The sequence below is a fragment of the Taeniopygia guttata genome, chromosome 1 (assembly GCF_048771995.1).
Source record: "Taeniopygia guttata chromosome 1, bTaeGut7.mat, whole genome shotgun sequence".
NCBI classification, from domain to species: domain Eukaryota; kingdom Metazoa; phylum Chordata; class Aves; order Passeriformes; family Estrildidae; genus Taeniopygia; species Taeniopygia guttata.
In genome coordinates this window covers 5342258-5363561 of record NC_133024.1, presented here as the reverse complement: position 1 = coordinate 5363561, position 21304 = coordinate 5342258, and the positions used below count along the sequence as shown (strand labels likewise).

General features: G+C 38.4%; 1 protein-coding gene across 7 annotated transcripts in view; it reads right to left on the bottom strand.

Moving 5' to 3' along the window:
* Positions 1–21304, bottom strand: part of APP (amyloid beta precursor protein) — a 133008-nt gene that overhangs the window by 53072 nt on the left and 58632 nt on the right. For 3 of the 7 annotated variants that reach the window (XM_030260268.4, XM_030260330.4, XM_072922419.1), the window contains exons 5-8: positions 20109–20302; positions 14589–14788; positions 7866–8033; positions 2451–2584 (exon numbers count right to left, since the gene is read on the bottom strand). In XM_030260268.4, coding sequence (XP_030116128.4) covers positions 2451–2584; positions 7866–8033; positions 14589–14788; positions 20109–20302 — 696 coding nt within the window. The remainder of the gene's footprint in view (positions 1–2450; positions 2585–7865; positions 8034–14588; positions 14789–20108; positions 20303–21304) is intronic. The other 4 variants (XM_030260419.4, XM_030260501.4, XM_072922579.1 and 1 more) reach the window with 2 other exon arrangements.

Here is a 21304-nt window from a genome sequence, read left to right as displayed (position 1 = left end):
ATATATTTTAAAACCAGATGTTTTATTAAATGAAATAAATTACCTGTGTTTTGTGAACAAACCAATCTATTTCAGATTATGACATTTATCAGGATTAAATAATTACTTAATCATTTTCTCTCTTTTTATTAGAAGAAAAATGGGCATTTCTGCTGCTCTCTAGGCACCTACTTTTTAGCTTTGAAAGAACTGGACTGTGAATAAAAAAAAATTTGGTGTGGCTGGAAGAGTTGGCTAGTGACTTTTATTTGTTACCTTTTCTTTTTACCGAGAAAATCATTGACAGCAAAGGTGTCACAGCAAAGTTAACTTATCCTGCATTATTTTTAACATAACAAGTAAGAGTTGCACATTAATTTTCAGCTACATATATATTTTAATTTTCTATTAAGAACATACCTGATTTTAAATAAAATGTAAAAAAACATTTTAAAATAATTTGCCAGAAGAGGAAACCAGTGGTATTGGACATAGATGTTTATGTGAGGAAACACAGAATAGTGAACTAGCTGGCTTTTCTACTAACATCTACTATCTTTTAAGCATTTCACAAGTTAACATGGAGAGGCTAGTTTAATACTGTACAAATCATAAAAATCACCTTTCCCTTCTAGATCTTCCCTGAAGATCTTTCTGATCTTCAAAGCTCTGCAGGGGATCTGTGTACTTCAAAACACATGTCCTTTAAGATGTGATTTCATAAGCAGCTTAGGCAACTTAATGATTCATTTTTTTGGATGTACCTATCATGCTGCTTTTTACCAGGGCCAACTTAGGTTACTGAACTGGCCAGAGCTAGTTATTTGACTTGTTTTTGGAGGACTGATATTGCAGGAGGGAGGCAGATGAACTGCCTGACCCACTGTGTGCTCAGTGCTGACAGGAAGAATGGCTAGAAATGTGCTAATGAGGTGACCAGTTCCAGTTTCAGTCAAACCTCTGAATCACACCCTTCAGTTGATAGGGTCCTCCAGATGCTCATACTAAAACAGAAAATACACAGTTCACCCAAACACTGCCCCTAATTATGTAGCTCAACATTTACATACAGGGATTTTGGAGAAAAACGTAGAACCACAGTGAGAATCTAAAGACTATGCCAAGGAAATCTGCACTATCTTTTGCTTTCAAGAAACCCACCTCAACAGCATTTTTTATAAAAAGGTTGTTTCAAGGGGAAGGAATGATGAGGTGGTGACTGTATTATTCACCAACCTTCTGCATGCCTAGCCAAGGCAGGGTCTCTCCTCTGCTAGTCTGTGTGCCTTTTTTAATTCTCCAGATTCCCTGTCCATTAAATTGGCTCTATTTTCTCAGTTTACAGAGGCAGATTGTGCTTCAACACTTCCCAGGCAGATGAGGAGCACCTATTTTCCTATCTATGACATGTCATATTCTCAGTATGTGGCTTGCACCAGCTGGATGAGTGCTTCAGGTAAGATGCACTGCCCAGTTTATTAGAACAGTACCAGACACAGCTTCGGTACCAATAGGCATGGATGTACAATAAAAGATTAATTTGATTTTCACTCATAACATTTTATTTTCATTTCTGGAATAACACTTTAGCACTAAAGTGACATAGCACTAAAGTGGAATTACACTTTAGAACTAAAGGATAATAATGTATCAGTAACAGACAGATACACTGAAATCCCATCACTGGAACAAAGTTATAATGAAAAAATACAGTAAATTAGCTGCACGGGTATATGAAGTGCATCTGAATTATACTACATTCATTTTTTTGTGATTTTTTCATTCTCAGAAAATATGCTTTCCTTTAAACCTCTTATACTTTCCTTTGTTGTCATTAAAGCAGAACTGTGACCATTTTTATTGGCATTGTTATTATAAACCCTGTTTCTGAGAGAGTGGGTAACTTATCTCTCACTGGATTAAAACCTGGGTACAGTTTCAGGCTACACAAATCTCTTTGGTTGAAGGGAAAGAAAAGGGTTGATTCAGTTTGGATTTTTAGTTTGAAAGCACCAGTTTTTCCTCTTTTCTTTGACTTTAGATGCATATCATGTTACCTTGATGCTCAAAGCCATTAGATGAACACATGTGATCTTACACTACCCACAGGGCACACATAGATGATGCTCAACACAAACCATCTTCCCTCAGCTGCTCCAAGAAAAGGACAATTAATACAGAGGCCAAGTTCTTTACTTTGCAACATGAATAATCTCACAAGACAAACATTCTCCCACAAAAATAAGAGGCGTTTTTTACAGATTTTTGTTCTTATGACAGTAGTGGTGACACAACCGTAAGTGTGCATCAGACAGCTGAATTCTTAGATAAGAGTCAGCAAGGCAGTAAAGGATGTGTTTACAGCATTGCAAACTGGCTGGGCACCTGGATGAAGCCTTGGGAAATAAGATGAAGTATTACTTACTACATAACAAACTCATACACTTAGCAATAAAGAAATCTCCCCTCACCTGAGACATTCTTTCACGATGCTTAGCTTCAAGCCTCTCCTTGGCCTTCTGGAAATGGGCGTGTTCATTCTCATCTCCAGGTGTCTCCAGGTATTTGTCAACAGCATCAGGAGTGCTAGCAGCTGTGGTAGGGACTGACGTAAAATTTGAAGGTGGAGAGAGGGAGGGGAGGGAAAAGAAAATAAGAATTTCTACTTTAGTATGAGAAAAAAATTAGATTAATTAATAAAGAAGCATCTGTTCTAATTTCCACTGGAATACAGCCATCTATTTAGCCTCAGAGGAAGACACAGAAATAGGGTTTAGTTTAACAAGCTACACACAGTGAGTACATAAAATACATTAGGATTTCTTCCCTCTCCCTTACCCCATTTTATAAACCAGGAGAAGCTATGCAGAGTGAACAAAACAATGTTCTTGAAGCAGGTTAGAAACTGCTGCCAAAAGAAAAATTCCAGGTATGAAAAAAAAGCATGGCAATGAATAAAGTCGGTTAGCCAGCAAAACACCCTTTGCAAAGTTACATGCTTTGGACATAAGTTTATTTTTTAAAGATAAATTGTAACATATAAATGTGAATTCAAATCCCTTTTAAAGCATTTAGGTACCTCACAGTACCTAATGAAATACCTCAAATACTTCCCTTAGCAACAATTTGGCTTCACAGATAGTTACTTCATTCCTAAGAGCTTTGATATAAAAAAACCTTCACAAAGGCTGGAAATAATCAGCGAGCTTGCACTAATAGCCAGCCTTCCTGTTGGATAACTAGGAGGAAGCTGTGACACTGACAGTGGAAAGGTTTGCATTTAGGGTAATTCAAGCAAAGTGAGCAATAGTCCCCTCTCTATGCAGTTATATCCAACCCCTACTTTGCAAAGAATGATTCTATTTTCCTTTAATAAGTTAGAATTTAGGTAATTGGTATGGTATCAAACAACAGGCAGCTTGAAAGAGTTTAGTGAAATTCCTCAGAGACTCCTTGGAGAGGAAAAAAACCCACCTAGCAAAACATATCATATTCTTATTATTCCTGATCCATTATTTTAATTAAAGGTGCTACTTGCCATCTAAACTAGGTTTAAGTTGAATTTTCTCATATAAAAGCCACCTGAGCAAGAACTTCAAGATACATTTACTACCCATGCACAGCTAGAACTTGGCAATTAAATCTTAGATGAATGCCTTCCTTTTCACCAACCCTGACAAATACAATTTTGCCTTGCTGATATCCATTCAACATTCATCCATTAATGGCTCAGATCATGCCTCTCCAAGTTCTTCGATGCACTTCTTGATTGGGAGGACATCCTCAAAGCAAAACTTCAAGCATCTTTGTGATACTCTGCTCCAAGGTCATTCTCTTTCAACTTATCATAAGTTTAAATATTTATGAGAGGAAAAAAAACCCCATTAAATTCTTCACATGTGGTTCAAATGAGAACAAATACAAGACAAAAGTATTTTCCTGAACATGACTTCTGCCAATGTTGTAAACAAGAGTCATCAAGTTCCACGGAGTAAAAAGAACCAAAACAAAAAATGCTGTGATTAGACCCAGCAAAACAAGTTACAGTAATCACTGCCCACAGCAATACCTTATATTAATTAAATTATTCATGTTTGAAATTAGTAGTAGTCTAACTTTTGGATATGAAAGCACTTGCATTATTTCCTTTTTGAATCCTAAACTTCACCCACAACATGTGTGGTTCAAAGGTGAAATAAAAGTGAAAATTCATATAGACAAAGAAACTCTGGAAACATAAATTAGTCACTTACATCCACTAAAGGTTGTAGTCAAAATTAACAATTTATGATATTAGAAGTCACAGTTCTTTAATGCCTTAAACATTGGAAGTTGATATGCAACTTCAGGTGCCAAAACATTTCACTTCCTGCTAATTAGGGAGATGTCATCATCCCAAACAAACAAATAATGGATAAAGGAAATGACTGACAACAGGAGTATCATCTTGTAAGCTGCTGCTGCAAAAGGTACAGATCTTTCTTTGCAATACATCGCTGAAGAAAAATTAAAGGGGACAGTATCTGCCCCTTAAAAATCACTGAGAGATTTAGCAAGTTTGGAAGTTCAGAGTATTTAATCTAGAGAATAAATACTATTTTTACCTAAATTCACCCAAAAACCTGTGTTACTGCTCTAAAATGATCAAAAATAAAATCACGTGTGTCAACATTTCAACTTCCTACTAAATTTCAGGGTTTATGCAAGGAAGGAGGGAGCTGGCAACATTGAACCCTATTGGTTCCCTCTGTTGTGAGCCACAGAAATTCAGTACTGTCATAAAATTAAAAAAATATATATAAAAGGTAATTTTAATGATGCATCAAAATTTTCAAAAACTGACTCTGCCACCGGAGTTCAACTCACTCCCACTTTGAAAGAGGAACAAATGAAAACACAATGGATTCCACTGATACCAGGATCTGACGACTGCTGGAGCTGCTGGGAGAGATGTTTGAGAAATAAAGTACATTTAAGAGAAAGTATTCTCCCAGCTTTTAAGTGCCCAAGTTAAGAATTAAGTATTAACGTAATATCAAGATAGCACTCATTAAAAAAATATACTTCCTGTAACTTTAAGGATGTCTAAAATACAACAATTAACAGACAAGTAAAAAAATTTGTACAATAGATTACTTTTAAGACAGAAATCTTTCCTTTGGTAACAGCAATATATTCACTTATTCTTGTCAATATATACTCATTCTAAGGCAATTAAAACCAAATTAAACACCTGACAGATTCTATGACTTCAAAGAAGCCATTATGGACAGTCACACAGTAGAAGTTTGAATCATTATATTGAATGGAAACCACAGACTGCACTGAACATTCTTATTAAGAATCAGTAGAGACTGAGCAGAAGGCTGAAGGAATTTGGTAACATCAGCCTCAAAGCCTTTTACTTCCAAGGCAATTATGCATCAATCCAAGGAGCTGGATAATTACACCAGTAGCTCCTACCCTACAGATAAATCATTGCCATCAGACCTCAGAGCAATAGTCAAATCCACTCAACATGGAGGGAGTTTAGAGCTTTGCATGACAGGACAGACCACCTTTCCAGATCAAAGCAAAGAGACTTAGCAAGAAGGCAGAATAAAACATGCTCTTTTAAACTCTTTTTTTTTAAGAGAAAGTGTTCAGGATATTAGTACAGAGATTTCACAGTGTATGGGTATTTGTGACAACAGAACATCCTCACATTTTGGTTCAGCCCAATTGCAATTCATTACCAGAAAATCTGACTCACATCCCACACTTCCACCATTCCTATACAAGACAAACCCAATGCTATTCACTATTTCATATTACTCTGTAAAATCTAACTAGTTTATCCTGAAAAGAAAACTATAGCTAGACAAAGGAACGATGTGCTTTAGCATCCATCTTTCCTCCTGCCTAAGAGACGTTGATTTTCCTTTTGTTTTAATAGGCCCAAAGAAGCAAGAAAATCTGAACTTTGGAGAGAAAAGAAAGAATGGAATAAATACATTAATAATAATGAAGTGGGGAGGAGAAGGCACAAAAATCAAATACAAAGACTAAATTAAGGGTGATGGTGGGAGGAAAAAATGACAGAAGAGTGGCCTTGATGGAAACTATTCTCCACTGTTTTTCTTTTCTTCTGTGAGACTGGAGTGAAAAATGGTGTCAGTTCTACCTCCTTCAGCAACATTAGATTAGTACTAAACACAAGACATCATTTAAGTGATGAAATATTATATTCAGCACTTCCAATTATTTTCATTACAATTTCTATTCAACAAAAACATTAAAAATAAGAAGAAACAGCATGGTGAGACTAAAACAGTACATGAAACTAAAAGAAAAAGTTACTTCAGAACTGAAAATACAGGTGTATAGATGAGAGTATAGAACACACTGACATAACATTAAAAACTAGGAATAAAAATATAACTGAAATAGCTTAGAAAATGCATCCTCATAGACTCAACTGTTGTTTGAGAAATTACTGAAGGAAAAAAAAAATCAGAAAAAAAACCCTATGGGAGATAAAAAAATCAGTTTGAGTTGTGCAAATAAAGTCAAAGAAGCTCAAGTACTCAACCTAACTCCATTGTCCTTAAAGAGAAAATGACTTAGACCAAAAATTTGGACTTCCAGAATAAACCAAGAGAATAATGGAAATGGTAGAGTCTTGTTATTTTTTTATTGAAATGAATCTGAGGAAAAAAACACCCAGCCAGACAACAACTTCCATGAGACAAAGCAGAATCTCCTGCTCACAAGACAAAATAAATTATCTTCCCAAAGAGAGGCTGCAATCAGAGACAAATCGTGCTTTGCATCTCTGGAAACACCTTACCTAACACAGGAACTTCATGGTTCAAAATCTTTCTCTGTCAGTGAATACATTTTGACCTCACTCCAACCTCCTGCACAGATCTGCTCCAATAAAATACAGGTCAGCTCCTCTGCTCCATGACACACATAGTACCCCTTTGCTGGGGCTCTTCATTTGTCTGTGTGCATTTTTAACCCTTCTACTTACTGAAAATGCTCCTGAAAAGGCCAGGTTTGGAAAACCTTTTGCTAAAAGGATCCCTGAGATGCTGCTTGTGTTCTGTTCCTCCACGTCCTGCGAGCAGACAGGGCAGTGAGACATGTACTCACTCTTTAATGTCTCAGATGTAAATGTCAGGTGATGCTCTCCTAGGAAGGAGTACATGTTTGCAAAGCAGATTGGGAGAAGAGTGTACAAGAGGCTCTCAAAACAGACCCCATCTGATAAAACTAGCACATAATTTATCAGCTTCAATGGTGTATGGCGGAGACAGCCACCACTCTCTAACAGTGCAAACAGCATTTTATCAGCAAAAACAGTCATTACAACATATAGCTGAGTTAATGTAAGTGGGAGGTGATTCACATCCATGTGCATCACAGTCTTTAGGGAAACATTAAAAAATCAAATACATACATTTCTCCCCTTTCCATTGCCAATGCACACAAAGAATTCAACCAAACTAAAACCAAACAAATCTGGAAATATGCATTCTAATACTTTAAAAAAAAAAAAAAAAAAAGAAGGTCAGAAATACACGAGAACACACTGTTAAAAATACAAGCTATTTTTAAACTTACCTGACAATTCCCTAAAGTTAGTGTTTTTTCCTGCACATGCATTGTACGTGCAAACAGACACATGAAACATCAGTACACTTTGACAGAGAACAGAGAGAAGATGGGTGTGTAGATCTCACTTGAGGAGGTGATAAGCTCTCAGCCCCCAACTCAGAGCGCACCTACAGTGCCCAGAAGTCACCCACCACCACGCCAGGTTAGCGAGAGGCCAAGGAGGACGGAGAGGTGAGCAGAGGTGTGGGGTTAGTGCGAGCCCAGGCGGCACAGAGGGCACTTACTGATGCTGCCACAGACCGCCATGCAGTATTCCTCCGAGTCAAAGTTGTTCCGGTTCCCGCCACAGCCGCCGTAAAAGAAGGGTGCGCACTTTCCTTCAGCCATGTCAAAGTACCAGCGGGAGATCATCGCGCGGCACGGCCCGGTCTCGGCTTGCTCAGAGCACACCTCTAGTCACAGGAGACCCGGAGGAACCACATTTAGCATGGGAATGGTATCGCCTTGGCTTCTTAATTAGGTGGCTCTCTGCGTCCACACGCTCAAGTAGGGAAAGGACGTGCACCGAGATGGTGATGCACCAAGGTGATGTTTTGAGGAATAGGAAACCCTTCCCCGGAGATAATGAAGGTAAATTTTGAACTGACACAGATTCCTGCCACAAAGTCTCCTTAGCCTACCTACATCTTATGTTTCTAGCAACTTTATCTGCACACACTGAGGTGCTGCCCTGAAGCAAATGTGGAATTTCATCTGCTTCCAGGCCAGAGGGGTGCAACCATCAAGTGACTGGGGGTTTTGTCGATAGCCCTGGGTGGATTCCTGCCCAAGCAGCTTACTTGATATCTGAGAATAGGAGACACATTTTCTTTTGTTCTTTTTTAGCTCTATACTCTCCCTGCCCAAATTATACAAAAGAAAATAAACAAACAATTGTTAACACATTATAGTGGAAAACAAATTCACTACAGTCACCTATTTAACTGTAGCCAGTGATGAAGAAACTCCCTTTTGCAAGCCACCCAGCACAGGGTTTTTAATTCACAGTTTGAGGGCTCACATATATAAAATTACATAAAATTAGCTTGAACCATCCATGGGAGGAAATCTCACCCCCAGTGAATACACCTACAGGAAAAAAATGAAAATAATTTGTGCTTGTGTTCACTGTGAGTCTCTTCCTATATTCTGCAAAACAGGGAAATCTGAGGGAAGAACCAAACCACACAAATTAAAGGAAGACAAAGCAAATTCTGCCTGCAATTTGGAGTTCAGACAATTACATATGTAAACATATAGCCTCTCAAATGTGTATCATAAGGTATATGCTCCCCTTCTTCAGGCACTAGTATATGAAACATCACAACTGGAGTAATTTTGGCTTCCATATCTTCAAGAATTGAGCTATAGTTTGAGGATATTAATATACATGCCCTTATATTAGTCCTTATTTTTTAAACTAGCTGAGAAAAATTAGGCAAGAGCAAATGCACTGTTTTTCTTTCAGTTATACTCTTTGTGTTCTAAAAAGGCACAACTGTTTTTACTCAATGAATCAATCAAAAGGGAATATTTGAAGATAATTTCACTGAAACAAAACTTCCTCATGCTGAATATATGGTTAGAAGAGGAAACCAAATTTTAATTTGAGTATTCAAAGACAAGAGCTAATTTCAAAAGAGGCTTTTGGAATTAGGAGAAGACAGCTGTGAAGCTGGCACATGCTCTGGGACTAAAGTTGGTGCACAAGCTACACAATTGCTAAAATGCTTTTTTACAGAGAGAAGTTAAAAAAGCAAAATGATGACTTCTCAGTGCAATAGAGGACACCGCCTCTAAAGCTGTTTAATACCCTTAAATTGTAATTCCCATCTTGTGTAATCAAAATTAAATTCTCTCTATAATGTTTATTCTTTAGCTACTGCAAGGGCATATTTAGAATATTAAAAAAAATTAATGGCATATATGGCTAGAATATAAAGCCTTATAGTTCTGAAGCGGAACAAATATGTAAAAATATATTTTTTATTTCTTATGCACAACAGAACTATATTTGGAACTAAAGTGCCATAAAGTTACCACTGATGGCCAGAAAGCAAACAAAAAACCCAGCTTGATTTTAAATCTCGGCTAATATAGTTTCATTAATTTATGTTTTAGAAAAGCTAGTATTTCCACATAAGATCACAATTCTGCTTACATGGCATGACAGTGAGTATGAGGATTAGCCTGGAAGTGCATTCCAATCTTCTTACACAACAAAATCTTCAGGAAAAAAAAATTGTAATTAATTACTGCTTCAATATAATAATATGACATCTCTAGGGAAACAGATTCTTGGTCATTTTTTCTGGCAGGATATATTTCAAATGAAACTACTTTCCACCTTTCAGCTTTACATAAAATAACACTATTAGTGTGTTTAGTACTTCAGTACTTTTGCCCTCAACCCAAAAAGGTAGTGCTATATTGCCTCTCCATCAACAAGATCACCAGATTACAAAGAAGATTTCCTCCAACTGCAAGGTATAATAAAGTATTATATTAAGGTGGAATAGCTGTGCTTTAAATTAAAATGCCTAATTAAAAGCTATAAATGCAAATCCATTAGGTTAATTTTATCAACTCTCATTCATAAATTACAGTAGATGATCATTCTTAATGAAGATCTCATAGCAAAAAACCTCAGTGGATTTATATGAATGTGTACTATTTATATAGCAACCAATTATGTTTTCTTGATATGAAATGCAATCACACATCATCCCTCTCCAAATAAAGCTTACTGCATAGCCTTGAAGGCAAGGAACTCCCACTACAGTACAAAGATGATAACTTTTTGAAGAAGAAAAGTTGCCCTGGTAGGCTGTGGATGCCCCATCCCTTTAAGTGTTCAAGGGTAGATGGGCAGGCCTTGGAGCAACCTGGTCTAGAGCAAGGCATCTTGCCCATGGCAGGGGATTGGAACTGGGTGATATTTAAGGTTCCTTCTAAACCAAGCCATTCTATGATTCTGTGAAAGTGTGGCACAGCTATGGTGTGTGGGAAAAAAGCCCCAGTTACTGCAGCATACACTACTAATATTCCCAATATTCCCAAAATTCCCAGCTGACTGATCTGGCAATTAGGGTTAATCTCTCTAGCTTTACAATATATAATAAGAGTCACTGAATGGATTTTAAGTCTTTCAGTTAAAAATGTTCAGGGGAGAACCACTCATGATGGATCAATGGCACTAAGACCTGCCATACCAACATCAGGCTACTTTTCTCTTGCTAGGAAACCAGCATATGGTCTCTCACTTGTACCTCCAGACAGTAAATACAGTTAAAATGTCACATGAAGCAGCACTGCTCCAATTGTTTCCTAACTGTCTAAAGAAATCCAGCTGAATTAGAAAAAGCAAAACCAACTGATAAAGGGCAATATTACACTGCTGAAGGAGGTAGGTGAGCCTGATGCTGCTGATTCCCCCACATCTGTCGGCAGGTGTGCAGAGGAGCTGTCGTATTTTGTTCCAGGCTGTTGGGCTGACCCTGCTGCTTTCCTCTAATGGGATCTGATTGACTGTGGCATTGATGGGAAGCACTAAGCCAAAACCTCTTATTCTTCATTGTATGCCAAGAGAGATTGTTGTATGCCAAGACTAATTTTTTTTGTCACCTCCTGTGTCCTTCTGCTGTCCTGTGCAGAAGGACAGCAGAAACAAAATCCCAAACAACTGCACGTGATGGGGGAAGCAGTGCTCCTGCTTGCCTCCATCACATGCTGGAAAAATCACAAGGAGCCTGTATCCTCAGGAGCAGCTCTGCAACACCCATAACACCATGACAATTGCAGAAATTAAACAACTTCCTTACCTAAATCCTGGCTATCAGAGTCCCTTCCCCTGCTCCACACAGAGACAAAAAGCAAGAGCAGGGCTTCATACATGAGCCATATTTTCTTCAGCAAAAATTCAATGCTGACATCTCCACATGACCAAAGGTGAAAAATGTGTATTTCACACTAATTTCACCATCTGAATCCCTGTAATCTCAGACCCACATGTCTGGATTTAACATCTGAAGCCCAGCAAGAGCATATCTAAAAGTTTTAACTGCATCTGCTGCTATCTGCCATATGAACTCAGAGTAAAGATCATCTCTCACAAAAGGTAAAAAAGTGAATATTGGCAAATACTGGGCTATGGAAAGTTTATTCACATTTTTTAATAAACACATAGAAATGTGGTTGCTGCAGAATGAAGATACCATCCTCCTGCCAATGGGCCTTTTTCATGCTCTAGAAAAGATTTATTTCCTTTTCACTGAAAATAAATTTGTAAGTGGTTCTATTATTACTATTTTGGTCACAATTCATTAAAATACGCACAGAAATAAAACTTCCTGAAAATTTGATTCTACAATAGCTCAAGTATCTTTAAAGTATAACACTGCATTTACGCTTTTTAATTATTTATGCCTGATGGCAGCCATTCCACCAATTTGGCAGAGAAGGGGCTCAGTACCAGCCCACAATTAGATCCTAACTTATGGCTTTACAACAGTTGTCCATTCGAAAAGCAGCTCCTCTTAAACTGGATAAACCCACTCTCTGTGTTCTTTAACGCTAAAGATGTAATATTAGTTACAGCTTCATAAAACTGGGTGTAAAGGGTTGTGAAGAGCATCTTAGGATGTTTTATAACTAGTGCTTGGGCCAGGCAGCCTGGAACAGAGCTCAGTCCACATGATTGAAGCTCTGACGCTTCAATCCTTTTAGAGAAGCTTTCAGGGTAGCTCCATAGTAAAAAACATTTCTTAATACATATGTCCTCAACAAAGATCCCTCTGCCTCTTGCACTTACAGTAACACTTGCATCAGCAAGATGCTCACCACACAAGTTCCTATGCTGGATCTGCTGCCTGCACCAGAAGGACAGGGACCCTGCAGGAAGCTTTCTCTTGTGTGAGAGAAGGGAAGAAAAGCAAGAATCAAGGGTATGTCATTTGGACACTTCTACTTTAATAAATAAGCAATGCTCCACTTTGCATAGTGCAGCTTTGTGAGATACCTTTTAGTCTCCAAGACAGTCCCTACACCATGCATGCCCCAGGAAGGCTGAAGGTCAGGAAGCCCAAAGGCTTGTGGCAAAACTGTGATGAAAACTTGTATTGGTAACAGATTGTCCTCAACCTCACTTAACCAATGCATATTTTCCTCACAGTCACCCAAGGTGGGAAATGTTAGACTTGAGAAAAACAATACGCAATAATTTAATGATCAGCAAATATATACATTGCTAAAGGGCTTCTAAAAGGTCAGTTCAATAGTTTACCTCATCTTTTATATGTTATGTTTTATATTCAGGTGATTGTATACTACTTTCCTGAAAACTATAAATCTTAACCTCTTTGAAACATCACCCTCAGTAAAGAAACATGTTCTACTAAATTTGACCTCATTTCCACTCATCCAAAATCCTATTAAAGTTAAGTGTACTTTTTATTTTTTTCCCCTTTCAATACTCATTTACCAGTGAGAACAGGGCATTTTATCCCTAGTGGGTAAAAGCTCACATATAGAAATACATTTAATTGGTTTAAAGAGATAAACTCCTCCTACCACCTCCTCACTGAAAAGCCTCTCCAACTGAGCAAAATGCTCAACAGTGTAAAGACAGAAACACACAAGACTGAGTTGTCAGCCTTTGAAAGAAACATTTGCAAGTGATTTTAGCAAAGCTTTAGTGTTCCATGTAGACTGAATAGAAAAATATAAGCAAGTAACTCTATTTTTCCCAAAGCATCCCCCGAGCATGCTTCTGTATCCTGCTGTGATAAATTGCAGCCATCACCCTCTCCTTTGACAAACACTGGCACCAAGGCTCAAGAGGAAGGGCCACTGCCACATGCAAAATGTGGGATTCTACTACCACTGGAGTCCCAAGAATACCCAGAGGCAGGGGATAGGGAAGCATGAGGAGACAGGCCAGATGTTTTCTCCCTTATTTCACAATGGCCCCAATTTCTATCATTTTCCCTCTGCCTCTTGCATGTCACAACTCCTTTATTTTCAAATGTAGTCTTTAATCTCATTTCCGGCCACCATCTCCAGCATTTTTCAGCAAAGATGTAAGCACTGTAGAAGAATTGGGATCTATTTTACTTAGATTTACACCACACTGAACTGTACTATTAAAACAGAAAAATATGGATAATTAATTCCAATACACATTGTAGGAGAAATGAGGCATTTAAAAAAACTACGTTGCTATGCTGACCATGAACTAGTGTAAAATTCAAAGATTAAAATGCAGTTTTGTTAAGAACTAAAAAATGTAATGAAAATTAAATTTTAGAAAAGGAGAGACCTTTCTCATCACATGTACTCTATTTTTTCCTACTTATTTCTTCCCCAGACTTTAAAACTAATTAGTTTTGGTTCATTTTTGTGCATAGTTATTTTTAAAGTTGACTAACTTTACTGAATTATTAATTCATGGAGAAACACAGCAAACAATTACCTAACAGAATCACACAAAATGACCCATCACTGCTGTTAATATGAGAGACCAAACCAGGTCATGCTACCTCCTGCTTGTAACTGATACTTCATATCCTTCTGTAACTCATGTGCATGATAAACCATACACACTTTCCTGTCCTATTTGCTGCATATGACAGTTGAATTTTTTTTAATGCTACTTTAAAATAAAATCAACACTTCTGCTTCTGAACAAGAAATGTTGTGAACAACACAAACAACAAACACAATTCAAGGACAGACAGTCCAGGAGGACTGGAGGTTAAAATGCAAAGGGTTGTGGCAGAACTAACCCAGAATAACACAAAATATTTGTGATGGGAAAGGTGAGGGGATTAAACATGCAAATTACAGGACCCAAAAAGCACAACAATACCGCAGCTTTGGGTATTTTGCTGTTTGGAACATTTTTTTGTTGTAAAGTGAAAATATGCAAAGCAGTAGGATTAGTGTTTCAGCCCCAAACCTGATTAATTTACCTCTGACGACCTCTTCCACAGACTCTGTAGTTGTGGTGGTAGTGGTTGCAATGCTGGTAGTTCTTTCAGTTGCCTCCTCATACTCTTCTCCTGTTTCTTCAATTTCATCACCATCATCATCATCGTCATCAGCATCGTCATCTTCCACAACAGTTAGCTCCTCATCTTCCTCTGCTTGTTCTTCTACTGCCTTATCATCGCTAAATGAAGAAAATTATCATGATGTGTCAGCAACAAAATTACTTCAAGGTAAGAGGAGAGAACATTTTATTTGAAATCTCTATAAGGAAAACAGTTACCTGTTTCTTAATCTCCCTCCCTTCCCTTTAAATAGAAAAGAAAGAATCTGGGACTCTGGAATGTCCCAAATAGTAAGAAATACTAAAGAAATGTCTAAAGAAAAACAAAAAGTCAACATTAGCATCCCATCTTTTGACAGTTGAATAATACTGTAAACATGATTGCTCATTCCATGATACCATCAAACAAATTTTATTTTGAAAGAAGATCAAATTTGCACAAAATGCACTCAGTTGATGCAAAAGGAGCAAGAAAGTTCCTCAAGAACTTTTCTGCCTCTCTCAGGAGACAGCTTATCTAGAGGGTCCCTGCATGTGCCTTTCATAGAGGACTACCAAGTGTCGAACTGACCTTGACTTACCGACTGCAGAGTTTCTCCTTCTGCTATATGCTATGTGCTTCTACAAGTGCGAGAACTGAGCAAGTAAAAGATGGGGCTAGGACAACTAGTTCTCCCTCTCAGCTTCAGAGGAGGACAGTAGGAGCTGCTGCTTGAAAAAGGAATTTGCTGCTGCTGCCAGAGCCCAGCCTGGAGCTGCTACTTCATCCGTGTGGTGAGCTTCTGCTGGTGAGAGCAGCCACTGAACTGAGACCTTATCATCACCTACCTCACTGAAAGGGGACCTAGCAGCATCTGCCCAGGTGCCTGAAATCCTGAGCTCAGGACCTCAGGCCCAGGATCCTGAGATCCACCCTGCCCTGCTGGGAACCCAGCTGCCACTGCCCCATCCCTGCTGTTTCCTCAGCACTGCTCCGAATTTTCCACTGCACTGTACCCCCCCATCCCCTGCCTGTGGAGACACACTGCTGGCCCAGCTTGCTGCTTCCAAGTGTACTGCTGAGGCACTGGGATTGACTGCCCCAGGGGGTTAATAAAGCAAAAGCTTCTCTTCCATCCATCTCAGGCAACTCCCCGAGCTCGTGCCACAGCCCCCACCTGTCGGAATCTGTGGGTATTGGTGATTCCCAGATTGTAGAAAGTCTCTGTCTTTCTGCCCCGCTGCCAAAGAAGAAGTCATAATTCGTCTGTGCTGGTTTCAAGGTTGTTTATTCTGTTTATCTCTAACATGTTCTGCTGCCCTGCCGCAGCTCTGTCCTGCAGGGCAGCGTGTGAGGCTCTGCCCTCAGTGGGATGTTACAAACATTAAATACCAGAAACTACCTGTGCTAGATTTACAATAACGTGCCAATATCTGTCACCTACGTTGGACAGTGTGTTCCCAACCTAAACCAATAGAAAAATGCCAACACCACAGTGAAACATGGAGGGCATGAAGAAGGAGGAAAAGGACACGACACACCCAATTTCCTCCATCTTGTCCCCTCTGAACCCCTAATCTAGAAACCTAAAATTTTACCTTTGCACCCGTATCACACTTAATTATTACTCTTATCAAACACTCAGAGCTTGTAATTCATCCTGTAAGATTGAAAACTCCTCTCCATGGACAGAGATCAGAGACAGTGTCTCTCGGGGCTCTGTCCAGGGGGGTTCCTGACCCCCTGCCAGGGTCCCAGACCTGCCAGGGCAGCCAGAGGGAAGCCCTGGACTCCCACACCCACCTGCAGCCGTGGGGAACCATTGCACCCACCCTGCCCAGCAGGAGCCAGCAGCAGCCCTGCCTGCTCTGAGCATCACCACACCAAGGAGGAAAGCCACTGCAGCTCAGAAGGCTGCTACTGGCTTTCTGGTTCTGTTTGTTGTCAATGCTGTAGTTGTTACTGTTGTTTATTTGCTTTATTATACGTAGTAATACAAACCCGTTATTCCTATTGTCATATCTTTGCCTGAGAGCACCTTAATTTCAAAAATTATAATAATTCAGTGAAAAGGGGGTTACATTTTCCATTTCAAGGGAGGCTCCTGCCTTCCTTAGCAGACACCTGTCTTTCAAACCAAGACAACAGAGAAAACTTGTGAGTTTCCAGCTTGGCCATCACTCAGAAAGATGTTCAGCTTTGGACATCAAGGACACCAAAGCTTCCAGCAAGTTCCCAAACACAGGCAGGAGGGCCACCAGGTTGTGCTGAGTTGCAAGAGCAGCAAGAGCTTGCAGGTCACTTGACTGAGCTGCAGCTATTCAGGGAGAGGTCTGCAGCTATACTGAAAGTCAGCATGTACATCTGACTGTCCCTCAGGGAAACTTCAAGTAAATTTTAATTAAAGGTGATGACAGCAACAAGGAACTCTACTGCTTAAAAATGCGTGTAACCTCTTTGTCAGAGTTAAAAACTATTTCAGGATGAGCATGACAAAGACAATTTCAAAAGCACATGTGGATCCTGCCTCTCTACCTCATGAATAAAATAGGTACATATATCACCAAAATACACCCTCCCACCTTCCTCCAAGTACTGCCAACAAGCCACAACGAGCAAGTCACATCCTTTTACACCCAGACCCAGGTGGAGGTCAGATATTGGGCAGGAAGGACACCCAACTATGAGGCACCACAGCCCAAGCTACCTCCATGTACCCTCTAATAGTGTGTCTACAACAGGCAGCTGAGCTTTTCTTCCCCCTGTGAAGAAGCAAACATCCTTAACAAAGCAAAAAATAAAATACAGTGCCTCAGGGACAACTGTTGGGGTGAAACAACATTCTGAACAACAGCATTTATTAACTGAATGGCTGCAGTGCACTTTCCCCTTTCCATTAAGAACCACAAATGCAAATCTTTTAAAATTTAAATCTGATTGCTTGAGATATAAAGTTATGTCAAAATAGATCACTCACATTTGTTGGATTCTGCTCTGTCATAGCTTTGAGAAACAAGAATATAATCATCTGCTTTTCAGCTTGTCACTTCCACCTCAAACATGTCACCTTCACTTTGACTTGGGTACCCATTTAAGGTGACAAATGTAGACCTGAGTAAGCACTTTAAACAGATGTGCTTTAATAGCAGAGAATATTGGCAATTTTGCAATAGCAAAGTGTTCTCCTACCTTACATTTTCTTTCTCCTTCACAATCAGTTTAGGACTAAGATATATATGTATTGATAGCCTCACAAACATATGTTCAGATATGAATAAATCTACACACACAAAATATTTGAATTACCATGTACTGCCATGTAAGATTTTTTTAAAATATATACACATGTATATAACTAAAGTTCAAGTATATTTCTAGCTGCAATACACACAGCTTAAATGCACTTGGCTTAAGAGGCAGCAAGAAATGAGTGAGTCATTCTAAAAGAACTATCAATTACTTGGCTCTTCATCTGCAGATGAAGGACAAGCACCCCACAGAAGGATCTTTCATTTTCCTTTTGCAAGCACTTCTGGGGTGGGGGGGATAAAAAAAAAAAATCAGTATTTGCTTGGAATTTCAGAGATGGACTGAAATGCAGTTATTGCTCCCATTCCTAGAGAAGACAAAATTTATGAAGCTATTCTTTAACTCATCTCTTCAGATATTAAACTGACTTATGAGAAAGAAAATGGACTACAATAGCAAATTAAATGTTTAGTAACAAACACAAAAAAGACGGAAATACAGCGGATATCTGTCCTACAAGATATCCTGTCTTAAACAAGTACTCTATACACTGTGAGCTGTTTTATTCAAAATAATTTTGGCATCTTTGATCTTGTATGTATAAGACGTACTTTATATATAGGTGTACATATATAATAAATGTTACCTATATATTTAATAGATATGTAAGATAGAGGGATATATCTATCTTGCGTGAATATATATTTATAAAATAAAAAAAAAATTTCCATTAGAACATGGTCTGCATTCATTTCTTAGAATGAGAGAACATTTAAACACCTAATCAAAATCTAAATTAAATATACAGAAATGACACTGCAAAAGCCCAAAAGCAGCTTTACAAAAATAGTGACACTGGCAGTTGTTGGAAGTACAAATCAGAAGAAAGTCCAAAGATATCAATATGGAATATGCAAATTGCATCAAGCAGTCTGACCATTCAGTCCTGTTTATGACAGAAAACTGGAAATTACCATTGGGAAGTATTTATTTTAAACTTATTCCATTACTCATAAAGGACTCTACCTTGCAACTCTTACTAATGCTTTGTCAGGAAAGATTTAGTAGCCCACCATTATATACGTTCTCATTATTCTGGGTCTTAATGACACCTCATTGCATTAAATTACAGCAATTCAGTTTCTGTCTTTCATCTCTACACTGTTCTTCGAATTGTTTCCATTGAAATTATTAGCAAATCCAAACATAACACAATTCAGACCTATTAACTTTCTGCATTATCCACATAATTTGCTCCCCATTTATTTTCTGGGTATTCCTTGAAATAATTTGCAATCAGCCCCAAGTTTTAGATTTTATGCATTATTGGTACAAAAAAAAAAAAAAAAGTAGAAGCACTGCATTAGCACAGTATAAAGTGATGAAAGCCTGGGCAGCACAAACAGAATTTGAACACTGATCTTAGTTTGTGAAGAAAGACATCTTTGCAATTTGTTGACATCCAGTTGCAAGGACGGTACTCTGCTCTTCCCATTGCTGTCTGACATGCTGAGGAGAGTGATAGGAAAAGGCTTTAAGAGCACCAGACCACTCAGTTACCACTGAGTGTTATAACACAGTTATAATCCATATCTGGTTCAAAATTAAAAATGTGCACAGGGGATGGGAAGGGTAAGGACAGGGATGGTATCTTTTCACCCATCACTGCATTGCAAAGGAAATCTCCATGCTCCTTCTCAACAGCAACAAACTAACAAATCTGTCAAAGGCTAGATAATAAAGCACATTTTCTTTTAGATCATGTTTAGAAACTAATTGTCAGCAGAAAAATATTCTTATGGCAATAACAGCACATAGCTAATGCCTATTAGGAATTAAGGCATTTCAAGAACTCCACTGGTTATGTTGGCTGATATCTGCTGCAGTACCCCAGACTGCACATGAAGCATTTTAGGAGTACAGCATTTGTCATTTATTTGTCAAAAAACATGAATGCATTTTTGTTATAAATATGGCAATAAATTTTGCTGAAGAAAATATAAAGGCACTAAAAAGTGTGCCTTAAAAGTGTATCTTTTAACAATAAACTTTACTGTAGAAAGCTAAAAATAAAAATAATAGAGCACTGATGCTTTCAACCACTGTCAATGCAAGTTCATGTGTAAGGTGCAAAGACTCTTCTATGCCAAGGTCTTTTAGAGAGATTTTTGGCATCTTAATAACAAGTTGAAGGGTACAAAGTCACTGTACCTTCCATCTGCATAATCTGCATCTGCACCTCCCCACCAGACATCTGAATCATCATCTTCAGCATCAGCTGAATCAAGATTGTCACTTTCCTCTGCTAACGGGCAGCAGACAAACTCCACACCACGAAACTTGTCAATTCCACAGGGCAGCAGCATGCCATAGTCATGCAGATTCATGCTCTTCTCACTACAGGACTGCAGAAAAGAGGGGGAAAAAAAGCAGCAACAATATTGGTATGGAGGAAGACTGAAAAATCTCACAGAGAAAATATGAAGGGACTGCATACTACCTTAGGAAGTTAAAGCTGGTGAGCTGCATCATCTCTAAAATTTGAAACACAATTTAGAAAGATCACACTTGCATTCACTACTTTACTGTAAGCAGCTCCCTACCTGCGTCCACTGCAAGCAACAAGCTCTCCTATCAGTCTTTCCCAGAACAAAAGGCTTATCTTCTCCTATATACATGACAACTCCTTATCTTCCTGTCTAACATCCTCACAGGCTCTGCCTCATAAACAGAAAACGTGATGACAGATTATCTATTTGATATATTAATCCCAATCCTTATGTATTATGCTAAAGAAAATTTTGCCTCAAGGAAAATCAACATTTTAAATGCCTCTTACACTGGAAACACACTGTGCCTGGTCTGACAGCTCTGCCAGCACAGTACCTCCTAACTTTGTTTGGAAAACAGTCTGTTGGGCATAATTATACCTTAAAGATGTAGTAATATAGAACAGATAAAAAACCAAAAATGGTTCAGTGTTGCACAGTGATGATGTTTTTCCAGGCCACTGCCATTTCAAGTTTGCAAGTAGTCAAAATTAACTAGACTTCCTCTATGTGAAGCTTGGTACCTTACATGTTTTATTTAAATATAATTCAAACAAGAACCGAAAATGTGAAAAGCTGCTAATCACATTTCAAATTTCATCTCCAGAAGGTGGAATAATGTACAAGTTAAGAGGTTCAAAAAAAACCAGCAATCAGAAATTCTGGAAACTCATCTCAGTTTTTATTCCTAAATCTGTCTGTATAAGGGAAAAAAACTCTAAAACACATTAGCAATTGTAACACTAAGTTTATTTCTTTTTTTAGTAAAGCACTGTTAAATTGTAAAAACTCTGTGCCTGCCAAATGCCTGTGGCTAGTCCTTGTTTGATCAGCTCTCCTACCCTTTTCTGCTAAATT